The following is a 27,003-nucleotide window of genomic DNA, read 5'->3' as shown; positions in this document are numbered from 1 at the left end:
AAACACACCTTGTGCGGCACTCAAGGATTTTTAAAGATGCTGTATTAAAACACCAGGTGATAGGAGCTGCGGTATCTGTTACAAGGAGGCGCGGATATAAGGTAAGCCTTTCATTTATTTTATTTTCTGCTGTTCTCATCCTGAAGACAGGGCTCACTGCAGCCCAGAAACGTGGATGTAACTGTCATTTTAATACAGCATCTTCATAAATCCTTGGGTGCCGTACGAGGTGTTTCGTTTTAGGTGTTACCTAGCGCATCTATAACCTACTTATATATATATATATATATATATATATATATACACCATTGTTAAATCACTCACAATAATACATAAATAATGGGGTTTTGGTTCATGGATTGATCAATGCATTTAAGCCTGTAGCCCACATCACGGGACCCCATTTAGCTGCATAAGTTACCAGAATAACAGTTGTTGAGGGTTAGTGCGTGTGGCTACTATAAAACAGAAGCATGATCAGCCACCAATAATAAAGCCACCGCTGGTGACCGCCATTTCTGTGCCTGGTAGCGGCATTTAAGATAAACTAGTTATTGTAAAAGTCTTAACAGTTAGCTGCTTGCAACCATGGTGTTCCGCAACGTTTTATTTTTAAAATGAATCTGCAGATTATTATAAAAACATTTAATTTCTGATTAATGATGATCTAATTAATCTGTTCACCATATTTCCGTAAAAAAAATGTTACATTAAATAATCCTTTTTACAACTTGTGTTTTAAAATAAATTGATTTGGAACAGTAGTTTGCTATCTAGATTTCAATTAATCTATCTACGTTCTTCACAACAGGATTGTCTAGATGGTTTCACCCAAGCAGCAGAAAGTGAATTTGGCTGTCTTATGGCTGGTGGGAAGCTTGTGGCAGCCACAGAGAAGTGGTGGAGACTGGCATCTCAAGATGTGATGTTACTGTGCTGGTTGGTGGCCTCCTTATCTCCACATACATCCCGGGATTACCCCGTGTACCTGCCCCAAGGGAGCCCTACGGTGAGCTATTGCAGGAATGGATTCATTCTGCCACGTCACTCACACAGTCTTCTATCTGGATAGCAAGAAACCGAATATACCCAAATCATTGCCCAGTGATGCATTAGCAATGGTTGTCTCCTTTTAAGATGCTGAAATTAAATGTTTGCACTCTTTAGAAGTACACTGAAGACTCTGAGGGTCAGTATCCAATCTAATCGCAGCCTGGGTGCACAGGCCTAGTATCCGTTATTCATTAATATAACATATATTCACCTCTGTTAAATAATCTCATGCACCCAAGCACTTTTGCCATTAGACTGGCTAGTTGTGTTTTTACTTCATTTAAAAATGTACATATTGTTCAGGGGGTCTGTAAATCAACCCAGTCATTGGCTCTGGACGTGAAATTTTTTTTGCTTGTGCTTTTCAGGTCCCTCATAGATTGCTTACCTTACAGTTGGTTCCTGGTGTAGATGTCTGTGTACTTTGTGGCCCCAGTCCATCTCTCCAGAAGGTTGAGTCAGAGGTAGGTGGTGAACACAATTCTACTTAGAACTTAGCAACTTTTTTAATTTTTTTTTTATATGTGACGTTTTCACGCTTTCATAATTCATCTTACCCCTTTGCCTTTGTTGGATTTAAGTTAAACACAAAGGCAGCGTTTCTTTAGCGTAGCTTCTGACACAGATTTTGCACAGAGCCAAGAGCGGACCAGGATGAGGCATATGGATAACAGGAAAGTATTAGTTCTGGTGGAGTTTGAGTATCCCACACACATAGCGATCTGCACACGCTCCCACGATGTGTGCGTTTTCCCCTGAACTCTCCCCCGGCAGCTCCCCGGCAGTCCTACTCATGATTTGGAGTAAAAAATGTCCAATCTGACTTAAGATCTATCGTGCATCCAGTGCATTGTGTCCCAGATTGGCAAATCTGCCCTACAGCACGGCAGATCTGAAGATGCGAAGTATGATGAGCGGGGATGCACATTGGCATCGTGATCGTGAGTGGACACTCAAAATTTGGCCATATTTTACACGATTTGTCGTCACGATTTGTCGAAATCGCCCAAATTGGGTAAAATACCGCTGTGTGTGTGGGCAGCTTTAGACTAGTGAGGGCTGCGTCCTGTATTGTACCCCATTTATTAGGCGCACTGAGTCTAGGTCTGCATAGAGGTGGGAAGATCCCAAAGCGTGCACCTCACGCACACAGATGTGTCCCCATACACCTAATCTTTAAATCGCACCAAATAGCCCCATTTGTCGCACCATAAAAAATGTGACAAAGCCGCGCCATGCATCTTGACTCAATTTGCATATTTTTCACACTACTAATGCAACAAAAGCATGCATACCGTATACACTACCGGTGTATTTGTGTGCTATAGCTGTGCGGAAATTACTCTAATCTGAGCGAAAAATCTAGAAACCGGGGACCGATATGACCGAGCTGCACCAATAAATCACCTGTACACTACAAGTGCATTGGTACGCAGCAGCAGCATTTTGAAAAATACATTAAAATGCGAAGGTACGAAACTCGCTTTCCGTGGCATAGCAAATAAGTCTAACCATGCGTCTTGGCGTAATATGGCGCAAAAATGCTATGTGTATGAGGACACACTTTTGTACATCACATCAACCTCCTTCCTCCATAGTACCGACTCTTTCGTTACGGTAAACTGTTTTTTTTTTTATGCGCTTTTTTTTTTGTATTTTATTTCTTTTCTCTCATGTAGCACTTTTTCTGTTTTTTTTTCTTTTTTTCTCACATCTTTGAGCTTCTCTTATGTTTTTTTATTTTGATTTTCACATTTACTTTTACATTTGGCATTTCTATTTTTTTTGTACAAGTTAAACTTTGATTTTCTTCTTAAAAAAAAACTGGCAGCTGTAGCCTCACACACCTAACCGAGATATCTGCAGATGATGGATGTTCATACACACTGAGCAACCACCATCTGGCCGCGGGTCCCGCTCCCCGCAACCTCTGCTGCAAGTGTACAGGCAGACCGCACATACACACTGCACGATGCTCCAATATATCTGCCAGTGTGTACCCAGCATTAGATTAGGTATTAGGAGGTGGTAATTGGAGGAGTTTCCACTGGGTCTTGTTTTTTGTGAATGAGGCCCATTGTATGCAGAAGACGTGGGGTATGATTGGACTTGTGAGCGTTCCATGCACACTTCTCAGCTAATCATTCAATGTTCCATCCACATACCTATCTTACCTGCGGTTTTACAGCTGGAGCTTACATCGTCTCCTGTGACGTTCTTCTCCCATTTTTTATCAGCAGTAAAACCAGAGAGCACTTATTGCCTGTTTACGGTACTCTTTATCTTCTTGTGTACTTGAACCTTATCTAGCATTAATGTATGCCACATCAGACTTCTGCTTCCTCCTTTATTTCTAAGGTTATTTCCCTTTCCTTGTTTTGTTGGAATGTTAAGGTATATGTAACTTTTCTTTTTTAGCAGTTACTAAAACCTCTTTTACACCAAAGTCCCGGGTCTGACCCAGGCTATGGAGCACGTTTCCAACCTGGATCAGACCCCCTTCACACTGCGGTGCCAACCCGGGTTATGCCCGGGTCGGCACCGTTCACACTGGACCCGGATCTTCCGGCATGGCAGTAGGCGCTTGGAGATTACACTGAAGCCGGCCAATCAAGCAGCACGTGGCACGACCTGGGTCTTCGTGACCCAGTTTGCACCGTTTACACTGCAGGGTGACACCGGAACGACCCGTTCCCTACCCTGCAAGCAAGCTATGTTGGATCCCGAGGTCACTGGACCCGGGTTGATCTGTTTAGACCAGGGACGGGGAACCTCAGGCCTGGGGGCCGTATATGGCCCCAGGAATCATTTGGACTGGCCCTTTGAGCTTTTTTCTGCTAGCCTCATCTGGATAGCAATAAAAATCTATGCAGCAGAATCTATGCAGCAGTGCCGTCTGGAGCGTACTTGGGACGCTTCAGACGGTCACACCACTACCCTCAGGATGCCCAAGGCATTGCTGTAATCACTGGCGATTGTGGCGCCGTCCTCGTGTGACCTCACTCGGAGGGGGCGTGTCCTGCACCAGGCCCGCGAATGATGTTATATATATCAAAATGGCCCTTGGCAGAAAAAAGGTTCCCCACTCCTGGTTTAGACTGACAAAAATCCCGGGTTGATGCGCGTTCACGTGCAAAAACCTGAGATTTCTATGTCGGTATAAAAGGGGTATTATATATTCATCATTTATTTATTAACATTTATTTATTTAGCGTCCGCATATTCCGTTGCGCTTTGCAGTTGGAAGCAATACAGTAATAGAATGAAACTGGCTTCCAAGAGGTGAGAGGACCCTTCTCGCAAGCTTACAATCTATAGCAGTGGTTGGGAATAGGGGTAAATTACCCCACGTAGGGTAAAAATGAAATTCCTGTGGGTAATGGACGGACAGCCGGGCATGCATATGAATCATTCTAAGCCGGACGCCTGCTGAGATGTTATTACCAGCGGGCGCCCGGCTGCTTCCCTGCAGCGCCGCGTTAGCCGGAGGCTGGAGTTCTCTTCTGAACTCCAGCTTCCGCCTCTCTCCATGCGCTCTATGGGAGAGATGTCATGACGTCTCTCCCATATTTCCGAGAGGCAGCTGGGCAGACAGGACGGCGGCGGATTCAGGAGCGGGGATTAAGGTAAGTAGTTTTTTGGGGGGGGCTTTTTTTTTTTTTAGTACAAGCGGCACTACAGGGGCATTATATGGGGGCACTACTATATGAATTCCTTCCTTTCAAATCAAGGGGGTAACGTCAGCGTATCTAAATATATTTTGGGGTAAAAGGTAAAAAAAAGTTCCCTGACCCATAGGATTGTAGGCTTCAGTCACATTAGTATATGCCCCAGTGGAGCTTGCAATCTCTATTCCTACACTCCAGGGTTTATTTGTCATCTGAAACCAGTTAAGATTCCAGTGTGGAAGGAAATCGGAGCACCAAGAGAAAAATACGCAAAAATGGAGAGAACATGAAAACGCCACACATAGATCCTTGGTCGCTAACATGACTACACTGCCGTAGGGGCTCCAACTTATATGACCACAGTTTTTGTCTGTCCTCTGAGTGGTTAAAGGCTCTGTCCTACTCCAATTACTCTGGGTAACCTTATCTCATTTGGACTAAAATGCTACCCATGCAGGGGTGACTAATACATTTCAGTGTTCCTGCCAGTACCCAAGAAACTCAATATCTGGCCTTCTCCATCTAATCCAGGGGCCTAATTCAGCAAGGATCGCAACTGCACGCAATCGGGCAATTCTTGCTGTCTCGTATGCATCGCAGTGCTCGTGCGTGATCCAGCCACTGCGATCGGGACTGCGAGACCCATCGCAGAGTGATTGACAGGAAGTACCATTTGGGGGTGGAGACAGGGGGATGGTCGGCAAAATGCAGGCGTTCCAGTGCTGTTGAACGCCGTTGCAGGGGCGTGCATAAATTAGGCACTGCAATGCCATTCGCAGCTTGAGTTTTTACTGCGTGTGCCGAGGTTCGCAATTTCTGAGTAAGGTCTGACCTTGTGCAAGTGTGCGTGAGGCTCCGATGTTACTCTGTGTTACTGATGTTTTCGCATGACTTGCAAAGCATTACGGATGTGTATAAGGTAAAGTTGGCGTCCTTATGTTGTGCTGCGACTCCATACTGGATTAGCATATCATTGCAGTGAGACTGCGTGCGTAATCGCAGCCACGATCCGTACTGAATCAGGCACTAGGTACCCAATTTTCTGTTTCATGTTATGTAATGGAAATGTCCCTATTTCTGCATGATGATCAGGGCTTTGTTTGACTCCTCCCACGAGTCCACCTGTCACAGAGTGGAAGCTGCCATGTTGTAGGCAAAACCAATATCAATAAGAACTGAGCCAATTCATTACACAAGAACATCATGTTCCAGCAATTGACAGCGTGTAATCCTGTAATTATGCTTAGAGAGACAGGTATTGTTCTCCTTTCTATGCATGATTACAGGATTACACGCTGCATCATTTTATACTGCACGTTGCACTTTATGTTCATCATTGGGAAACACCTATATAAAGTGAAAGGGGTAGTAAAGCGCTAGAGCGTATTCTACCTGCTTTAAACTTGGTTTTTGGACTGAACCAGACTCTATATGTTTTAACTTCTGATTTATGTTGTTTTGCTAATGTATACCGGTATTAGGTTACACGGTTTTATATGGAACTAATGTGTATTAAAGTAGATTATAAGTACCTATGTACAGAATAAAATTGTATCATTTTTAAAATACAATATTGACTCATGTATTTTCTATAAGACCAGGTATGCACTGAAATTTTCTTTTTTTCTAGAATATAAAGCTTTGGTTGCACAGGAAGACTACAACTGATCCTTTCACATATATTTTTGAAAATAATGTTGGTCATTTTTCTATATTCTTACATTGTTATATAAAGGTTATTCTTCTTCGGGTTCCATAGAATCCACAGGAGTTACCTTGGGGTATGTAGTTGGATCGTATCCAATGCACCAAACAGCAAAGCTTTGGAGCTCCCAGCATGCACTGGTCCTCCTCCCTATATACCCCGCCATTCAGTTTTTTGTTTGGTGCACGCCAAGGCGCACATGTTATAACAACGGGACTGCTAGGCAGTCCTATGCCTTTTTCTTTTATGTTTTACCTTAAGTTTTTTTTAACTTCAGAGTTTAGCGGTACCAGGCGCTGTGAAGGACGCTTGCACTGCGAAGACTCATACCTCCGCCGACGACGAAACACCAGCACCGATATATGCCCTGAGGTTCTCTGCAGGCCTCAGCGTGGCTTGGCTAGCGGCTTTTGCTGAGGTCCGGGACTGCAGTTGGGTCACGGAGATGGCAGGTAAGCGATTCCTCTCAGGGAATCGTGTGTGAAGCTGTCCCCCGCCACCGGTGTTGAGACGCATCGGAGGTGGCTGCGGGTGAAGGCTTCGTGCAACGTGTCCTAACTAAGGCGACCGAGGCCATATCGTCTGTCGCCGGGGGCAGGTGGTAAGACACACTAGTCAACGTCTTGCTGCCATGAGGTCGTCAAAATCACAGCCTAGGGGAGATAGGCGGTCCCCCGGCCGCTCCTCCCCCCAGACGCAAACTTCCGGGTGCGGATTCCCGCATCTGACTTGCTATAATTGACCACCTTGTGTGTGAGACGCACGCAGTTTAGCGTTTGTCCGTGCACTACTGAAGCGGTTGGTCTCAGGGGTTTGGTCTGTCTCTCTATATACCTCTCCCTTGGGTTTGGCATATAGCGCACGCTATATCCTACCATTACACCTTTGAGGCTGGTCAGTTGATCCAGAGTCCATATTGCTTTAGCAAATATGCGTATTTATGCAGTGTGTGTGACTGTATGCTAGCTGCTGTGTGTACACTGCCTATTATTTCAAAACTGTCGGTTACAGCTATCACTGTTTCTCCTCATCCCTCTGAGGGTGTGTGGGGTGTTTCATTGATACAAAGTCACATTGCATTTATATTGTATACCTTATACCATTTATACATTGTCATGTCTGAAGGTTAATGTGAGGATGAGAGTCCTTCAGTGGTTATTTCCTGTAAGTCCTGTTCTACAAGCTTATCGGACCAGAATGTTAACCAGTATGGATTGTGTAATAATAACTGTTGCAACAGAGGGCCTGATTCAGAGCCGCTTGTAAGTGGCCGCTCGTTCGCTCCGAGCTATGTTCGCACATCTGCGCATGCGTATGGGTCGTAATGCGCATGCGCCAACCAGTCAGTGCGGTCGGAACTCGTGTGTTCGCAAAATAGCGAGTGCCTGCTAATTTGAGTGACAGGATGAGGCGTTTGTGGTGGTAACAGAGGAAGGTGCTTGAAAACGGGGAGTGGAGATCCGAATGCAGGCGTGGCAAACGGTCAAAACGGGCATTTTAAGGGTGTGCATAATTAACAAAGCAGCGTCAACGACCACGTCACTTGGTTGTCTCTTAGCCTGAACTGTTCGCATGATTGCAGTAGGAAAATCCAACCACAAGCACTGCGAGCAGTTCAGACGCCTTTTGATGTACTCGATTAATCTAATAAATAGTGGAGATGACGTATGATGCGAATGGCAAAGGGGCGTCTTTACAAAATAGCGAGCGCATGTTTCGTTCGCTCGCTCAGACATAGAGGCGTCAACAGACCGCAAAGAGCGAGCGCTCAATTTAAATAGCCACAAATAGCGTCCGGCTCTGAATCAGGCCCTGATATCCAATATATCTGGTACACCTGCACCAGAGTCATCTTGGATGGCCATTACGCCTGAGGTTTTGTCCTATTTAATAGGCAAAGCCACAGAGGTACGGGCTCCAGCTGCTGTAGCGCCTCATGCTATGGGGTACGCACAGCATGTACATCATCCTATGTGTATGCCCCCCATGAATCCCTATTGGGGTAATTTGGCTGCTCACTCTAGTCAGAGTATATTGCCGTCTTCACCCTCTCCGCAGGTGGATAGACCAGTGGTAGTAAAAAAAAGCAGGGGCATAAAAGAGGTTCTCGTCATTTGTTGCCTCAGGAGTCTGACTCGACCTCCTCATCAGTCTCTGATACTAAGGGTTTGTCCAGTGCGCATGCGCACGAGGGAGCCGGCTCCTTCGTGCGCATGTGTGAGACCCGCTACGACCGACAGCGCCGGTCGTAGCGGGTCTCTTTCCAAAGGGGGCGAGCTGTCGATGTTGATTGTCAGTGATGTCAGTGGAGAGCTTCCGGCTCTGACAGAGCCAGAAGCTCTCCGGGGCTTACGACAAGTGAGACCCTACCCTAGGGTCTCGTCATAAGCCCGATGGTCGCAATGGTCTATGACCATCGCGACCATCACCCTAGCGGTCGTTAGAGCTTTGGGTGTAAACCTACAGCCTAACGACCGAAACAGAGGCGGCCGATCAGGATGCAAGCGGCCTCCCAGTTTCTGAGCGACCGCTTGCATCCTCCGACCGCCTCTGAATGAGGGCCTAAGAGTTCTGGGTCTGTCAGTAAAAGAGGACCATCAGTGCCTGGTAGATGTTCCCTCTCTAGTAAGAGCGGTCAGATCTGTCCTCAGTATGGAGGAAGAGGAGGTGTCGTTGGCCTCTAAGGAGCCAATCTTTAGGTGTCAGGCGTTGGCTAAGAATTATTTCCCTCATTCTGGGCAGCTGTCGAATGTCATGTCTGAAGCATAGGATACTACTAGTAAGCATTTTCATACCACAAGGAATATAACCTCTCGGTACCCATTTGCACCAGGAGTGTGTAACAAATGGGAAATTCCCCCAACGATAGATGCTCATGTGACAAGATTAGGGCCCTCATTCAGAGCCGTACGGTGTGAGCAGAGCGCACGCTCTGAATGAGGGCCGGCCTCCATGAAAATGGAGCGTCCTTCTGGACGCTCGTATAGCTGTGGGTCACCACCCACAGGCTATACGAGCGTGCATTTTGATGGCCGCGATGGTCGAGACCATCGCGACCATCGAAATTGCGAGCCGGAGCCTGCGGTTGAGGTTTTCAACCGCAAGCTCCGGAGTGATTTTGGCTCTATCAGAGCCAAAATCACTCCCACTGACATCACTAGTGATGTCAGTGGGCCGGCTTCTGACGGGAGGCGTCCCCCGTCAGGGAGGCACACCCCCGGCACGCCTACCAAAGGGGGCGTGCTGTCAATAAACATCGACAGCACGCCCCCTTTGATCAGACACAACGAGCGAAGGACTTTCCTTCGCTCGTCGCGTCTGGCGCATGCGCACGACGGAGCTCCCTCCGTCGTGCGCATGCTCAGTCCATAACATCGACCCACTTGCGAGCGGACAGCCGCTCGCGAGTGGGTCTGAATCAGGCTCTAGGAGCGCTACGTTGCCCATTCCTGCAGCATCCTCTTTAAAAGAGGGTACGGATAGAAAGCTGGATAATCATTTGAAATCAATGTTTTCACTATCTGGAGCTATTAATAGGCCAGCTACGGCTGTAGCTTGGGTGGCCAAGGCTATGGAGGAGTGGACGAAATCTCTGGAGGATACTATAGTTGATCCAGCCACAGAGCAGCAGTCCCTTCTCGGCCAGATGCGGGAAGCAGCTATGTATATGGGGGAAGCGGGAATTGACGCAGGTATCCTGGCTTCTACGTTCTCGGCTAATTCGATTGCAGCCCGAAGAACCCTTTGGCTAAAGACTTGAGAGGCGGACGCAGGGTCTAAGAAGGCTCTGGAATCTTTGCCTTTTGCCGGGAAGGTACTGTTTGGTCCAGGATTGGATGACATAATGACTTATTTGGCAACACTGCAGTCTGCTGAATTGCCATCTATGTCTACCTCTAGGAGGCAGTTGTCATCTCTGTCCTTTCGTCCACAGGGTAGGACAAAGAAACAGTCCTCGGTCAGACAGAGTCAGTCCCACAGGAAACCGTGGCCCAAGAAACCTTGGTCTATTAAACGCCCGGCTTCCAAGCCAGACAGTAAGCCTACTGTCTGATGGGGTGGGCCTCCCCCTGGAGAATGTCTGGGTTGGAGGCCGACTTTTACGCTTCTCCCAGGCCTGGCAGCAGACAACTACAGATGCTTGGGATAAAGAGCTGGTCTCTCAGGGTTATGCCATCACATTCCTAAGACACCCCTTCAGAGGTTTTTTGCTACAAACCTTCCTGAAGACACGGTCAGAGCTTCAGTCTAACGGGAGTCTATTGGGGCACTCCTGAGGTCAGGAGTCATAGTCCCTGTTCCTTTGACGCAAAAGGGAAGGGGTTATTACTCAAAGTAATCTTTTATTCAATAACCCAATGGGTCTCACCGCTCTATCCTGAATCTGAAGTTTCTCAACAGATTCATCCATATGCCCAAATTCCATATGGAAACTCTACGGTCAATTATGCTGGCGATGGAGCCTGGAGACTTCATGGTCTCACTGGACATACAAGATGCATATCTGCATGTCCCTATTGCAAGATCTCACCAGGCCTTCTCAGGTTCGTGGTAGATCAGCAACATTACCAATTCCAGGCTCTACCCATCGGTATAGCCACAGCCCCCCTGGTATTTGCCAAGATAATGGCAGTCATGACGGCTCGTCTCAGAAAACAAGGGGTAAGGATACTGCCATATCTAGACGACATCCTGATATTGGCACAACCTCAGGAGATGTTGCAATGCCATCTACGGATGAGCACGGCTGGGTAATCAATTGGAAAAAGTATTTTCTTTCTCCAACTCAGCAGATGATGCACTTGGGGGCACTGTTGAACTCTCTGGGACAGAGGATTCTTCTTCCAGAGGACATGATTGTAGCACTACAGTCTCGTGTGCACAATCTACTTTGCAAGCAAACAGTGTCAGTTAACTTGGCTATGCAGATACTGGGCTCCATGGTAGCCACATTCAACATGGTGGCTTATGCCCAGTTCCACTCCAGGTCCCTACAGTTGTGGATCCTGGCCCAGTGGGATGGCTAGTATCATCGGATAAAGCATCAGATGATTCGCATCTCACCAGAGGTTCGGCTCTCCCTTGTTTGGTGGCTGGAGATGACTCAAGTAGACAAGGGTCATCCTTTATGGATCCCGGAATGGGTACTCCTCACCACGGACACAAGTTTGCGAGGATGGGGAGCAGTGACGGGTCATCACACCTTTCAGGGAAGGTGGACGGACCAGGAAAGCCACCTACCAATAAATATACTGGAGCTTCGAGCAGTGCACAAAGCACTCAGTCAGGCGCAGGACCTTCTTCAGGGCAGGCCTGTCCAGGCTCCGACAATGCGACAGCAGTGGCCTACATAAATCATCAAGGAGGCACATGAAGTCCGGAAGCCATGAGGGAAGTGGCAAAGATTCTGCTGTGCGCAGAGGGCCATCTTCCAGCAATCTCTGCAATTTTCATCCCAGGTGTTCTCAACTGGGAGGCGGACTTCCTAAGTTGCTAGGACATACACGCCAGAGAATGGGCTCTTTATCCGGAGGTGTTTCAACTCTTGGTGGACAGGTGGGGATTACCGGACGTAGATCTCATGGCATCACGTCGCAACCACAACGTCCCCAGGTACGGGTCCAGAACAAGGGACCCCTCAGCTGCCTTCGTAGACGTTCTGGCGGTGAGATGCAACTTCAGGTTGGCATACCTGTTTCCTCCAATCTCCCTCCTCTCAAGTCTCGTCAGAAATTTCAAGCAGGAGGGAGGCAGGATGATACTAATAGCCCCTGCCTGACCCGGCCCAGGAGGCATTGGTTCTCCGATCTGACATTTCTATCTCTAGACAATCCACTTATACTGCCTCTAAGATTGGATTTGCTAATGCAGGGTCCCTGTCTTTACCAGGATTTACCTCAACTGGCTTTGACGGTATTGCTCTTGAGTCATCCGTCTTAAAGGCCAGGGGTTTCTCTGCTTCTGCTCACATCTATCACAGAATTTGTTGTTCATTTTTTCTTTGGTGTTCCCACAGAAAATATGACCGCAAAGTTTTCAAGTTATCGAGAATTCTGGGTTTTCTGCAGGCTGGATTAGATTTAAGTCTCCGCCTGGCTACCTTGAGAGTCCAAGTTTCGCTTTGACAGTTCGGTTCCAGTGCAAGGTTGCTCCTCTGCCGGATGTTAGAACATTCTTAAAGGGAGTTTTGCGGCTGCAACCTCCATTTCTCCCACCGGTGGCCCCAGGGGATTTGTCTTTGGTTCTCAGGGCACCGCAGTCGCATCCCTTTGAACCCTTGGATAAGGTGGACTTGAGATGACTGACTGCAAAGACACTTTATCTTCTTGCCATCTCTTCAGCTCGCAGAGTTTCTGACTTGGCAGCATTGTCATGTCGTTCTACATATTTGATCTTTCATCCAAATAGAGCAGTTCTCCGTACCAAGGTGGGCTACTTCCCAAAGGTGGTTTCCTGTTTCCATAATATAAATGGGGAAATTGTAGTCCCAGCCTTCAAGTCTTCAGACCTGTCTACAGGTGAAGCTTCCTTGGATGTGGTTCGAGCACTTCGTATTCACGTAGATCGGACCAATTCCATCAGGAAATCCGATTCTCTCTTTGTGCTATATGGATTTCACAAAAGAGGTTGGCCAGCAAACAAACAGACGTTGGCTCGCTGTCTTCGTATGACTATTTCTCACGTCTAGACACAGGCTGGTCTCCCTGTTCCTAACAAGATGACAGCACATTCCACTCGGTCTGTTGGACCATCATGGGTGTAAGACTTGGCGCCTCGGTTGAACAGCTTTACAAGGCAGCCACTTGGTCTTCCGTTAATACGTTTATCAAATTCTATGCTTTTGATACATTTGCCTCCCAGGATGCTTCCTTTGGGCGACTGATTCTCCTCTCTGCGGAGGAGCCTCCCCACCCTTAAGGGAACTGCTTTAGGACGTCCCCACGGTAGATCCTGTGGACCCTATGGAACCCGAAGAAGAAATACAGAATTATGGTATAACATACCTTGGATAATTATTTTTCTTCGAACTCCACAGGGCACCCACCTGACGCACCTGGCCTCAGTAAGGATCTGTTCTTCAGCCTTTTTTCACAGTTTCCCTCTTCATATGTAGAGTGTTTCTTGTGCAATTTTTCTTCCTTCTCCACTCTCCTTCTCTTGCCGTTAGGCTTGGTTACAAACTGAATGCCTGTGGTTGGGGGCGAGGTATATAGGGAGGAGGACCAGTGCATGCTGGGAGCTCCAAACCTTTGCTATTTGGTGCATTGGATGCGATCCAACTACATACCCCAAGGTAGATCCTGTGGACCCTATGGACCTCGAAGAAAAAGAAATATCCAAGGAATGTTATACCATAATTATGTATTTATCATTCAAGTTACTCATGCAGTCCATATTACATTTTATTCATTATTAATTTTATTTACTCATTGCTATGAATGACGCCCTACTTCTTTTATTTAATTTACTTTCTTATGAAGTTGGCTGCGACCCACAAAACGCGTCAATTATATTATTGGAAACTCTAACCGCTTTTATAAAACACCATCTACTCCAGTATCGAAGAACTAAATAAGAATTGAACTGTTTTAGTGTTGGATTATTTATATCCACATACGGTAAATCTACCGACACCTATGAGATACCCATCTTCTCCTATCCATACTGAAGGGATTTTGGATACCTTGTATATCTCTAGAAGGCAGCAAATTTGACCAGTGACCTCACTTCAGGGGAGTGTCGCGGACATCATTCAGAGATGGCTAAGCGTTAATAGCAGTTTGTTATACTGACTCAGACAACAATTTCATTTGAGTTTTCCATTACATATACTTGTGAATATATATTTTATTCGATCTGTGTTTTTAAATATCCCTGCAAATGCGTGCGGCATTGAGAAAAATATTGTTTTTTAATCTCGCTTTATAGCTGGTGGAAAGATTTTGGAAACCTGTTGTGGATCCTATTAAGTCCTGCTTACGCGTACAGCTAAGATCCTTCCCAGCTTCTCTCCCGCTTCACCGGGGGATATTGGGGTAAGAACTTCTCTAAATATGATTACCATGTATTTGTTGTTATCTGCATTATATACATAGCAGGCTGTTAGATTAAATAATTAACACTGCAATTACACTTCTAAGAAAAATAGTTGATTAAGGCCTAGTACATCTTGCAATGATGGTTCTGCTTTATTTTGCACGGAATTAAAAGCATTTTCAGATTAGTACATTCTTGTTTGTCAGTAACTTACCCGACATGATCCCGCAGAATCTCCTTCTTACATAATAATTGATCAGGCAATGGTGAGCGATGAGCCTATAATATTGACATTGCCTGTATCTGTGACATCCAGTGTGCGTGTGGGCCAGGCCTTTTGTAGGGTCTTAACCTTATTTGCCTACTTCCACAGGATATTTGGGAGTCTTCCATATTTCGAGCAGCTCTCCCGGAATCCCAGGAAAGTAGACCAGCCTCCGAGATTGCGCCCACTTTATGGCGGTTCCGAGGCTTGATGGCACAATTAGTTGTCAAACGAACCATCATGGTGTGTACACTCTGGACACTAATAAGCGATACATCAGCACCCCTAAAACATAATATGCCACATAGCTGTGCCCCAATACATATTTAAGCCAGATGTCAGAGCCACATAATGCCACACATCAGTGTCCCAACACATAATTATGCCACACATAAGTGCCCAATACATAATTATGCCACACTGTGCCACATACAGCTGTGGAGCTGAGATGGCTATGGAGGAGAATTGAGATCTTCATGGAATGTCTGGCATCAAAGCCCAAGCCCCAATCTCTCAGTACAGTTTACAGCGCGGCATCCCTCCTGCAACCCAAACAACTCTCATCCGGAGCACAGCCTGGCGCTCCAAAGGGGTCAGGGTGCATTTTACCATCCGCAAAACAGGCAGGGAGCAGCACCATGCTAAACCAACCTGGCATGGACCTACACATCACACATCCTTTCTCTAGATCTATTAACTTAAACACTGCTGTACACTTAGAGCACCAAATATTCCCATGCACCTCCAGACCCATTTAAAACCCCAATTACTCCCAGCAAACCTTTTACCCATCCTGTCAGCACTGATTAACCCATTCAGCAACCATTACCTTCCCCCCACCCATCACCCATTATTCTCAAGAATCCATGAATCAATGAACCCCCTGTTAAACCATTCCCTGAAGAACTCATCAATCCTCCCCTGAGAATCCATTAACCTATTCCTCTCCATTCCATTATGTCCCCCTCCCAGCACCCATTAATACTTTCATCCATCTTACAAGCTCCCATACAGATCTCCCCACACAGCACCCATTAACCTATTCACCCACTCATCCCCTAATAACTTCCCCCCACCAAGCACTTAACCCATTCATTACCACATTCACTCACCTTGTCAGCACTCATTACAACACACACACACACACACATACACACATATATATATACATACATACATACCCACACACACAAAATTCTCAGTAGTCAATTGGCTGCAGCTCCTCATGTAGTTTGGAGGGGCGGAGCTTTTTTCGTGATTGACATGCTTTGACCTCGAGGGGAGGAGGAGAGGACTTGAGGAGAGGGAAGGGGTGGCCACCACACTGCCTGCATATTTCATGTCGCTGAATGCAGATACCATACAGTGAGAGAGGTTCTTGTGATAACCCTCCAAACCTCCCCCCGCCCTTTGACACCACACTGCACTATCTGCAGTCATTGACTTGGAACATGGCGGCAGTGTTGTAGACACCCCTTCCCTCTCCTCAGCAGCACAGCACGCATCATCAGTCAGTGCTGAGACTGACAGCCCAGGACGGTGGCCAGGTTATGAGGTTATAGCGGGGTCGGGGCTGATAGCAGTGGCTGCAGTTGATTAGACCAGCAGCCGCCACCAGTGCATTTTTTTTTTTTTTAAGTTTAGTGAACTCAGCGGCGCCCTCCGGGGTCCGGCGCGCTTAGGCAGCTGCGTAATGGTAGCTTTGGCCCCGCCCTCCCCACTGCACCCCCAAATGAGATCTCCTGAAGGAGTAATGTAAAATGTAGACAAGTACTACAGTTGCTGGGCATGCTGGAGTTGGTATGGGCAGGTGAAATTAGAAACTCAAGTAGGTTCTATTATACTGAGACATTGCAGGATAACTAGGACTATAGAATACCACATCACAAATAGAGAGCTATGGTAATATAATGGGCAGAGTGATCTATCTATTGCATGGGTAGTAAAGCCCACAGAAGCCATGTTAGAGGCTGTAGTGGATCGTTGCTCTCTAACTATAGAAGTAGTGTATAGATAATCGGTATTAACTATGCAGATACATCCAATATGGCCCCTTCCATCTAAACACATAATTGAGACTGTTTTAGAGCATACTGGATAGCAGCTGGGCAACCTAACATATACTGACTGCTGGTGTGGTGAGAAATTCCCATTAAATGTAAATACATGGTCCGTTTTCACAAGCAGCCACAGGAACAGACTGTGTCAGTCCATATACAGTAAATTGAGGCCCCGGATGTCCTTCCCGCTGTTCAAATGAACCTCGGATGTATGTGGCATGTGTAACATAGACTAGAAGAAAATGTGCCTGTGTGCGTCTGAGCCCTTCTGTGAGTGATTATCCTATTTATATTCATTTTCTTCTTAATAGCTACAGGTACAGCCACATTTTTTAGGCTTTTTATTTTAAAAGCGCTTACAATTTTTAGGTATGTTACCCCTAGGCCAGTGTCTCCTTAACCTGTAGTTTAGAGCAGTGGTTCTGAAAATCTGTCCTCAGGACCCCACACAGGTCACATTTCCCAGGTCACCCAGCAGGTGCACAGGTGTATTCATTACTCACTGACACATTTCCCAGGTCACCCAGCAGGTGCACAGGTGTATTCATTACTCACTGACACATTTCCCAGGCCACCCAGCAGGAGCACAGGTGTATTCATTACTCACTGACACATTTCCCAGGTCACCCAGCAGGTGCACAGGTGTATTCATTACTCACTGACACATTTCCCAGGTCACCCAGCAGGTGCACAGGTGTATTCATTACTCACTGACACATTTCCCAGGTCACCCAGCAGGTGCACAGGTGTATTCATTACTCACTGACACATTTCCCAGGTCACCCAGCAGGTGCACAGGTGTATTCATTACTCACTGACACATTTCCCAGGTCACCCAGCAGGTGCACAGGTGTAATCATTACTCACTGACACATTTCCCAGGTCACCCAGCAGGTGCACAGGTGTATTCATTACTCACTGACACATTTCCCAGGTCACCCAGCAGGTGCACAGGTGTATTCATTACTCACTGACACATTTCCCAGGTCACCCAGCAGGTGCACAGGTGTATTCATTACTCACTGACACATTTCCCAGGTCACCCAGCAGGTGCACAGGTGTATTCATTACTCACTGACACATTTCCCAGGTCACCCAGCAGGTGCACAGGTGTATTCATTACTCACTGACACATTTCCCAGGTCACCCAGCAGGTGCACAGGTGTATTCATTACTCACTGACACATTTCCCAGGTCACCCAGCAGGAGCACAGGTGTATTCATTACTCACTGACACATTTCCCAGGTCACCCAGCAGGTGCACAGGTGTATTCATTACTCACTGACACATTTCCCAGGTCACCCAGCAGGTGCACAGGTGTATTCATTACTCACTGACACATTTCCCAGGTCACCCAGCAGGTGCACAGGTGTATTCATTACTCACTGACACATTTTGAAAGATCGACAGGTGGAGCTAATTATTTCACTTGTGATTCTGTGAGGAGACCTGGAAAACATGCACTGTTTGGGGTCCTGAGGACCGAGTACGAGAACCAGTGGTTTAGAGCACAAACTCAAGTCACCGATATTGGTCAACAAAATGAATGACCCGTTTTTATAAACATTTTGATATGATTATGTTGTGCAGGTTCTCAAATTTCATATCTTTATTAGCAAAATGTTATACATAGTATATCTTGAATAGTATTCAGTTTTTTAGACATTCATTAGAAACTGAATTCAACAGTACTGAATCATAAGGCAAATAATTAGGTGATGAATTCCCATTTACCTGGGCAGCACCTTTCCCCATAATTGTTATGCTGACTGGGTGAGGATTCACAAGCTATTATTAGTTACCTGCCCTCAAATGGTGAATACCCAGACTTCCCATTGTTTCTGCCATCCTACCGGCAAGAGGTCACTTGTAAGGGGATAAAGGTGCCCATCCACTAGCAGACATGAAAATGACTGCACGATTACGACATTGTAATTGTGCAGTCCTTTGTCAGACTGTGATGAGCCGTCATTCAGTGAAGGCTCATCAATCATCTGCAAACATGCTCAACCTGACGCTATCGTCTGGTTGTCCAGCATGTTTGCACGATGACAGATGTCTAAACGACCAGCGGGCACGCGCATCCTTGGTCGTTTTAGCCATTTTTCCAAACGATTTGTAAACGATTTATAAACTATTGAACGATAGTTCAATCGCTCAACTCAATCATCTAGTGGATGGGCACCTTTAGAATGCTTGCAGCGCCAAGTGTGTGTGTGTGTGTGTGTGTGTGTGTGTGTGTGTGTGTGTGTATATATATATATATATATATATATATATATATATATATATATATTTATATATAATGTGTATGTGATCATTTGTACATCTTCATGAGTTATAACTTGTTTCTCTGCGTCTGTTCATTTAGTCTGGATCTCTAATTACTTTTGATTTACAAATCAAGGTTCTTCTCACAATTTCTATTTGCATTCACATTGGAACTTAGGGCCTGATTCAGCTTTGGACGGTACTGCACCGCCGCAAGGAAGCGGCTGTTCAACCACCGTTCAACTAATACAGCAGGTAGTGTCTGTAGGAAATAGACACCTGTATGCATCTGCGATCTGAGTGCAGGGTCCTTAGATGCCTCCTCGGAGCGATGGTTGCTGCTTTGGTAAGGCTGCATAAGATCAAAAGTACTTGGTCTGGCCGGCTCCTGGCTGCTTGCGAGACCAAGAAAATCTGCATCCTACGACGCAGAACCTGGCCTCGACACTCCAAGGAAACGAGGGCAACACAGCCCTATGCCGCCCTCAAACCGGTCACAGCCTGTCAATCAGGCTGCAGCTCACGGGGCACTGCAACCCTGATCGCGTGACTCGTACTGCACATACGCACAATGGGTCCTGCTCAAGCGCAGTTCACCCACCATGGGGTTAGTACCATCATGAAGCCCTAAATGTATAACTTAAAGTTCTGTTATGTACACATATATACGCTGGAGACCATAGCAACCCATTAAATTATACTTTACAGTTTTGTAGAACAGTTTTTAAAAGGAAAATGGACATAACTAGTTGTGACCTCAGAGTGTATTAGGCCACATCTTGCCAGCTCACCTTCATTAAAAATGAGGATGGTCACTGTGCCACCGTTTTATTTGCAGTTATAAGTTCTTAGTTTTAGTACTGATAGGGGGAGCAGTGGAAGAAGAAGGGTGGGGCGGAAGGAGTAAACTGGTGGACAAATGGCGTGTGCATGCGTGTAACAGTATGTGTATGCATGTTTGCTATTCTTTATATGACCATTCAGTTTTGTCAGTTCAGTGGTACTTGGGGTTGCCTATAAATTGTACTTGCCTAACTTGTAAAAGACTAGGCCATATCCCCTCATCCAGCCCAGCTCCTTGGGGGGAAGTAGGCTGGTTTGATGCTGCGATTCATCTCAATTTGCAATCACAGCAGTGTGCAGGGCGGGTCAGGGCCATAATGACGCAAAGTGCATCACCGTACACCCCCTGCTCTTGCCCTTGGAACCCCCTCTCTGGCATCTCCCGGAGATTAGGACCAAAATCGTAGCAAGTACTGTATGCTACAGATGTGACCGCCAGTGGAGACCATAGTGACTTCAGTGTCATGGGGCAAGTGGACAAAGTGAGGTATCTAGCAGAACAGGGATAGCACCTCTCACCCCTCCATATTCGGGCCGCTCTCCCTGTGATGGTTCTCATGCGGTAAGAATGGGAGGAATGTGCAGTTGACTGATGATAATAGTATATTTGTAAGAGATCTTAAAGTTTATTCTCAGGATGTTTCCTTTGTTAAAGTAACACATGGAACTAATATACCGTCTGACGGTATATTTGAATGTGTGTGTATAAGCAAATTGCTTTGTTTCCTGTACCATAAAAAGACTCCTCATAAACCGCTTTGATCATGAATCATGGTTATTAATCCACTATATGTATACGGAGCCATGGGCAGATCTTTTTTTTTATTGCACTAGTTAAAATAAGGAATTCTCATTAAATCTATAAGGCTATTTACACATCTTCTGTCGAATTTCATGCGTCAAACAAAAATAATATGTAGGTATATTCCTTTAGACCTAGTCGCCTCGGACCTTATTGCCTGCAAATTGAAGCATGTACAGGTCCCAATAGATCACTCTTCAAATTGGATGGGGGAGTCTATCTTATGTCCATAGGAACACATGGAAATTTCGCTGCGGCGATGACTGGGGTGTGATTGTGATCATGCTAATGCTGACCCACAATCTTCCACGTATCCACACACACATGCATCTGACAGTGAGGCGCTAGTCCTCTCAGCTGCAGTACCCTCTTTATGGGCACACGTACACTAATGTACTTTTTCGTTGCTTAGGGCATCATTAAAATACTAATAAAAATAAAACAAGTTCCTTTGATTTATTGCAGTGCTCTTTAACCTGTTTCATAAGATGTTTCTTTGATTTCTTGCAGTGCTCTTTGTAACCTGTAGCTATCACACAGTACATATATCTTGAGTTTTATTTGACAATACAATGGTCTTCATCTATTTATTATAAGTAGATCATTTGCTTCATCAGGGGTAGGATTGCAGAGTATATCCATCAGACTTTGCTCATCGACCGTACATACTATCCATATAATAATCAACGGTGACCTGTCTCGTCTCCATCATGCGCAGTGGGAGCGGTTGCACCCCCCCCTCCAACGTCTCCCACCGCGGTGACGGAGACGGACTAAGATTGGAGAACTGTGCACCGTCATGCCTTATACACGTGTATAAGACTTCCTGCTTTAGAAAAAAATGCACTGGGACAATATTATTTATTTAAAAGAACATGCAAACATACAGATGGGCCATGACCAGGAATTAAACTCAAGATCTCAGCGCTGTGAGGCAGTAATGCTATCCACTACGTCACTGTGCTTGCCCAATAAATTAGAAGATTACTTTTCACCTGGATGGAGTCGGATTTTTATGAGTACAATATATTATATTGTTTTAGGATATATTCAATAAAGTATAATGTTTTTGATGTTTCAAAGAGAATATAATTTACCTGCATATTTATTACTGTGAGTTGTTACCACCGTACTTCTCACCCAGCTGATGTAAATTTAAATAGTAACCATAGACTGCCTTGGAAAACTATTCCCAAAACAAGCATAAACATGCTGAAATGCTGTCTTGTGTTCGCAATATACCCAGTAAGAAGGGAAAATATATATTACATATTTTATTTTGAAAACCGGTTCTATAATGTGTTTGTGCAGCGTCTGTCCAGATGTTTTAGGAGAGAATACTTGTAAACTGTCTGATCAAGCGGGTTATTATTGCTGTGTAGAAAGTATCTGAAGAATTGGAAACTACTGTGCTTTATTCTTGTATCACTGCCTCATTATGTGTTATATGTTTGTCCTATTGTAGTCTCTTGCTAGTCAACCGGGACCTGAATAAAAGTTTATACACGGTGCAGGCTCACCCTGTGGAAGATATACAAGGAACAGGTGAGCAAACACTTTTTCAACCACATTATTTTATAACCTGGCAACAGCTTAGCTAGGTAAAAAAAAAAAAAATACACGTTCCCATATGCTGATCCCAGTAACGTGCGGTGAGGTCAATGGCTGGGGAGGCACACATGGAGATAGGTCTGAGTCCTAGGAGCCTATCTCACCCCCTGCTCACTGTAACTTTCTCCTCCCTACATTAAGCTCCAGTGTCCACTGATTCTCCTACCTACGTCACTATGTCTTCTCTTGCTGCTGAGTGAGCTCCAATCTCTAAACACTGCAGTGCACTTCCTGGTCACATAACACATCCAAGGTGTCCATCAGTGCTCAAGGCACACCCCCCATACTCAGAGGCATTCTATTAGCTCTCTTTCTTCTTCAGGGTCCATAGGGATCAACAGGGATATCATGGGCAATTTTATGGTTGGAGACCAGGCACCAAATAGTTAAAGCTTCAGCTCCCAGGATGCCTCGGGGGTCCTCCTTCATATATGCCCCGCCCCTAGCCATAGCACTTCAGTTGTTCATTTGGTGCGGCAGGATCAAGAATCATCCTTTGTAATAGGGGACTGCTCTGGCAGTTCTAAGCTTTTATTTTATGTTTTATTTTATTTTATGTTTTTGAGTTGGCAGTAATAAGTGTCTGAATTAAGACGCATATACTGCGTCCATCTACCTCCGATGGGCCGTAACACCAGTAACTGGGCTGGTGATTTCGGCAGGTCGTGGCTAAGCTTGCTAGTCGCAATGCTGCGACCTGGACTGCAGCCGTATGTACGGAGATGTCAATTAAGGCGATTCCTCGCTTACAGGTAATCGCGCACGGCAGTCCTTGCTTCTGGTGTTAGAGACGCACCAGAAGCAGCTGCTGTCAGGGCCCGGGATTGTCCTCACTACACCACCGGAGCCTTATGTCTGACGCCGGGGATCGGCAGCAGACGCTTCTGCTGCCACAAGGCCAGCGTACCCGGCTGGTTAACGCAGCTTAGGGGAGGTAGGAGCTCCCCCAGCAGCTCCGACCCAGACACAGTCCCTACGAAGGGTTTCGCGTACCTGGGTTGGCGGAACGGTCAGGCGAACTGACTGTTCATACATTGCTCATGCTATCGGCGCTGCTATCTACAAGATAGCGCCCCTGTCATTTACCACCCAGCCCCCCAATCATACATCGGGGAGAAGCAGTATCAGCGCACATAATGTGCACTGATGCCGCTTCGACGCTTCATACATCTCCCCCATAGTGCTCTATATCCTGCCATTCCTTTGTGTTTGTGTAATTGATTTAGAGTCGATTGTAATGTTATTACATATGCATGGTATGTGACTGTTTGCTAGCTGCTGTCTTGACACTGTCATTTATTTCTTTATTTATGTAAAAAGATAAAGGAATATAGGAGGGGGGCGCCCTCTGAACTGGTTTCATGTAAATCATGTATGGCTTATTTGTCCTCTCAGGACATTAATGATGGTTTGTGTGTTGTCTGTTATAAAGAGCCATTTCACCAGTCCAGTTTACCTGTCCATGGACAAGAGCCTTCTTGGTTGCTCCCACTAGGTCTCCTTGGATGGGGTGTCCACAGTATGCTATGTTGTACCTCCTATGCATCCTTTCTGGATGGATATTAATGGCCATTTCTAGTCAGAGTATGGCACCATCTAATGTTGATAGCAGACCGATAGTTACTAAGGCACCTAAGCGCAAGTTAGGTTTTTATCAGTCTGCTCAACATATGGATTCAGACGCATCATCAGAGGATTCAGATGATGCGCAAGGTTCCTCTCCAGGGTCTAGCTCGGGGGAGGAGGACCGTTCATCCACAGTGAATGTTCCTTCTTGGGTGAAGATGGTTAAGTCAATCCTAGACATTCAGGATGATGAACCAGCTCATAGTAAGAAGGCTCCACTATTTAATCACCACTGAAAGGTGGTCAAAACGGAGTTTCTTGTATCTGAACAGCTCACTGAGCTTCTGGATAAGGCATGGGGTAACCCTGACAAACGTTTTTATGTGAATAAGAGAAATACTACATTGCCTTTTCCGTCGGTATCTTCTCTGAAGGATTCCACGGATAAAAAGATTGAAGCATGTCTCAAAACGATTTTCTCATCATCTGGAGCTGTTACCCATTCAGCTATGGCAGGAGCCTGGGCAGCCAAGGCTGTTGAAGAATGGATGGGGGCATTGGAAAATTCTCTACCAAATACTACCAGAGAACAGATGATGAATATCTCCCATATACAAGAATTGGCTGCCTATCTGGGAGGAGCTGCTGTAGATGCTGGAAATTTAGCTTATAAAGCATCAGCAGCTTCAATAGTGGCACACAGGGCCCTTTGTTTAGATCCTGGAAAGCTGAAACAGGATCAAAGAAGGCGCTGGAAGTTTTACCCTTTTATGGAAAAGTACTTTTTGGACCAGAGTTGGATAAAATGATAGCTACTCTGGCAGCTTCAAAGTCAGCAGGTCTGCCATCTACGGCGACTATAAACTCTAGACAGGTTTATTTTCGGTCAATTTTCGCAAAATATCAAGGCGACAAACTAAGGGTCTGGGCCGGTAAGACGTCCAGCTTCTAAGCTGGATGACAAACCCTCTGGCTGATGGAGCCGGCCTCCTCCTGGGGGATCCCAGTTTGGGAGACAGACTTCTTCAGTTTACGGATTGTTGCATAAAACAACAACAAATGCCTGGGTCCGAGAAGTGGTCTCTCAGGGGTATGCCCTCACTTTTTCAAGAAATGCGGTAAAGGCTTTGGCCCTTTAGAAGGCCATTCTCTCCCTGCTGCAGGTGGGGATAATAGTCCCGATTCCTGTGTCACAACAGGGAAGGGGTTATTATTCCAATTATCGCCCTATACTAAATCTAAAAGTCCTCAGCAGGTTTATCCATGTACCCAAGTTTCGTATAGGGAAACTCTCCGATAAATTATTTTGGCAATGGAGCCAGGAGATTACATGGTTTCCCTGGACATTCAGGATGCATATCTGCATGTTCCTATTATACCATCCCACCAGCAATTTTTACGGTTTGCTGTTCTTCAGCAACATTATCAATTTCAGGCTCTATCCTTTGGCTTATCTATGGCTCCACGGGTATTTACCAAAATAATGGGAGTCATGACGGCCTATCTCAGGTGTCATGGAGTCAGTATTCTGCTATATCTTGATGACCTTCTGATAATGGCACAGACTCCGGTTGTTTTACAAAACCATCTTCAACTGACAATAGCCTGCTTACAGAAGCACGGCTGGATCATCAATTGGAAAGAATCATCACTCTCTCCAACACAGCATATGGTACATCTGGGAGCTCTCCTGGATTCTCGGGCACAGACAGTGTTTTTGCCAGAGGACAAGATTGTGGCCCTATCGTTGCAAATACGCAAGCTGCTTCGCAAGTGAAGGGTATCCATTCTGTTAGCAATGCAGATCCTGGGATCAATGGTATCCACTTTCGACATGGTGGGGTATGCTCAGTTCCATTCCAGGTCTCTGCAAAGATTGATTCTCTCCAAGTAAAACGGACAGTATCATCAAATAAAGTCCCAGAGGATCCTTCTTACTCCAGAGGTTCGTCATTCCCTCCTGTGGTGGCTGAGAAAGAATCATCTGAACAAAGGGCGCCCATTCTGGATTCCAAATTGGACCCACATACCAGTCTTCGCGGATGGGGAGCAGTGACTGGTCATCACACCTTTCAGGGAGGTGGACAAATCAGCAAAGTCATTTGCCAATAAACATTCAGTATACAAAGCAGCTGCTCCACGGCAGACCAGTCCAGATCCAGTCCGACAATGTGACAACAGTGGCCTACCTCAATCATCAGGGAGGCACAAGAAGTTACGCAGCCATGAAAGAAGTGACAAGGGTTCTGAATTGGGCAGAACGTCATCTTCCGGCTATCTCGGCAATATTCATACTGGGAGTACTCAGTTGGGAAGCAGACTTCCTGAGTCGCCAGGACATACACGCTGGAGAGTGGTCTCTCCATCGGGAGTGTTTCAGCTCTTGGTAAACAAATGAGGTCTATCAGAAATAGATCTCATGGCGTCATGTCACAATCACAAGGTCCCGAAGTACGGGTCCAGGTCCAGAGATGCATCAGCAGCCATTGTGGATGCACTGGCTGTAAGATGGGACTTCAAGCTGGCGTATCTCTTTCCTCTGATTTTCCTCCTGCCAAGAGTTCTCAGGAAATTCAAGCAGGAAGGCGGAACAGTAATATTGGTGGCTTCGGCTTGGCCCAGACATCACTGGTTCACTGACATACAGAATCTATCCCTAGACAGTCCGTATCCTCTTCCTCTATGGCAGGATCTGCTGATGCAGGGTCCCTGCCCGTATCCGAACTTACCTCGTCTGGCTTTGACGGCGTGGCTCTTGAATCTTCCATTTTAAGAGCAAAAGTTTTTTCCAGTTCTGTAATTCAGATAATGCTTAGGGCACGAAAGCCTGCCTCTACCTGCATCTATTACAGGGTTTGGCATTCTTTTGGTCAGTGGTGTGCCCACAGAAAGTATGATCCTAAGGTGTTCAGGATTTCCAGGATACTGGCTTTTCTCCAGGCTTAATTAGACCTTTGTCTCGGCCAAGCTACATTGAGAGTACAGGTTTCTGCACTCTCAGGGGTAAATTTACTAAGAATCGAGTTTTTTAGTTTTTAAACTCACTTTGCTTCACCAAAACTTGGGTGAGTTTTCCCTTTAACAACTAAGAAGTGAGTTTAGGTGAAAGTGAGTTTTTCGA

The 27,003-nt window shown here is 45.9% G+C and overlaps 1 protein-coding gene across 3 annotated transcripts in view; it reads left to right on the top strand.

Annotated features, from left to right (window-relative positions):
* The window catches only part of FUZ (fuzzy planar cell polarity protein), a 90,885-nt gene that overhangs the window by 35,270 nt on the left and 28,612 nt on the right, over nt 1-27,003 (top strand). For all 3 annotated transcript variants that reach the window (XM_088462569.1, XM_088462568.1, XM_088462570.1), the window contains exons 6-9: nt 812-1,009; nt 1,422-1,517; nt 14,356-14,462; nt 22,171-22,250. In XM_088462569.1, the coding sequence (XP_088318695.1) occupies nt 812-1,009; nt 1,422-1,517; nt 14,356-14,462; nt 22,171-22,250 (481 nt within the window). The remainder of the gene's footprint in view (nt 1-811; nt 1,010-1,421; nt 1,518-14,355; nt 14,463-22,170; nt 22,251-27,003) is intronic.

Source organism: Taudactylus pleione, unplaced genomic scaffold (genome assembly GCF_031769625.1).
Source record: "Taudactylus pleione unplaced genomic scaffold, aTauple2 ptg000051l, whole genome shotgun sequence".
In the NCBI taxonomy this organism is placed as follows: Eukaryota; Metazoa; Chordata; class Amphibia; order Anura; family Myobatrachidae; genus Taudactylus; species Taudactylus pleione.
Note: the sequence above shows the minus strand (reverse complement) of the source record. Positions and strands in the feature narration are given on the sequence as shown.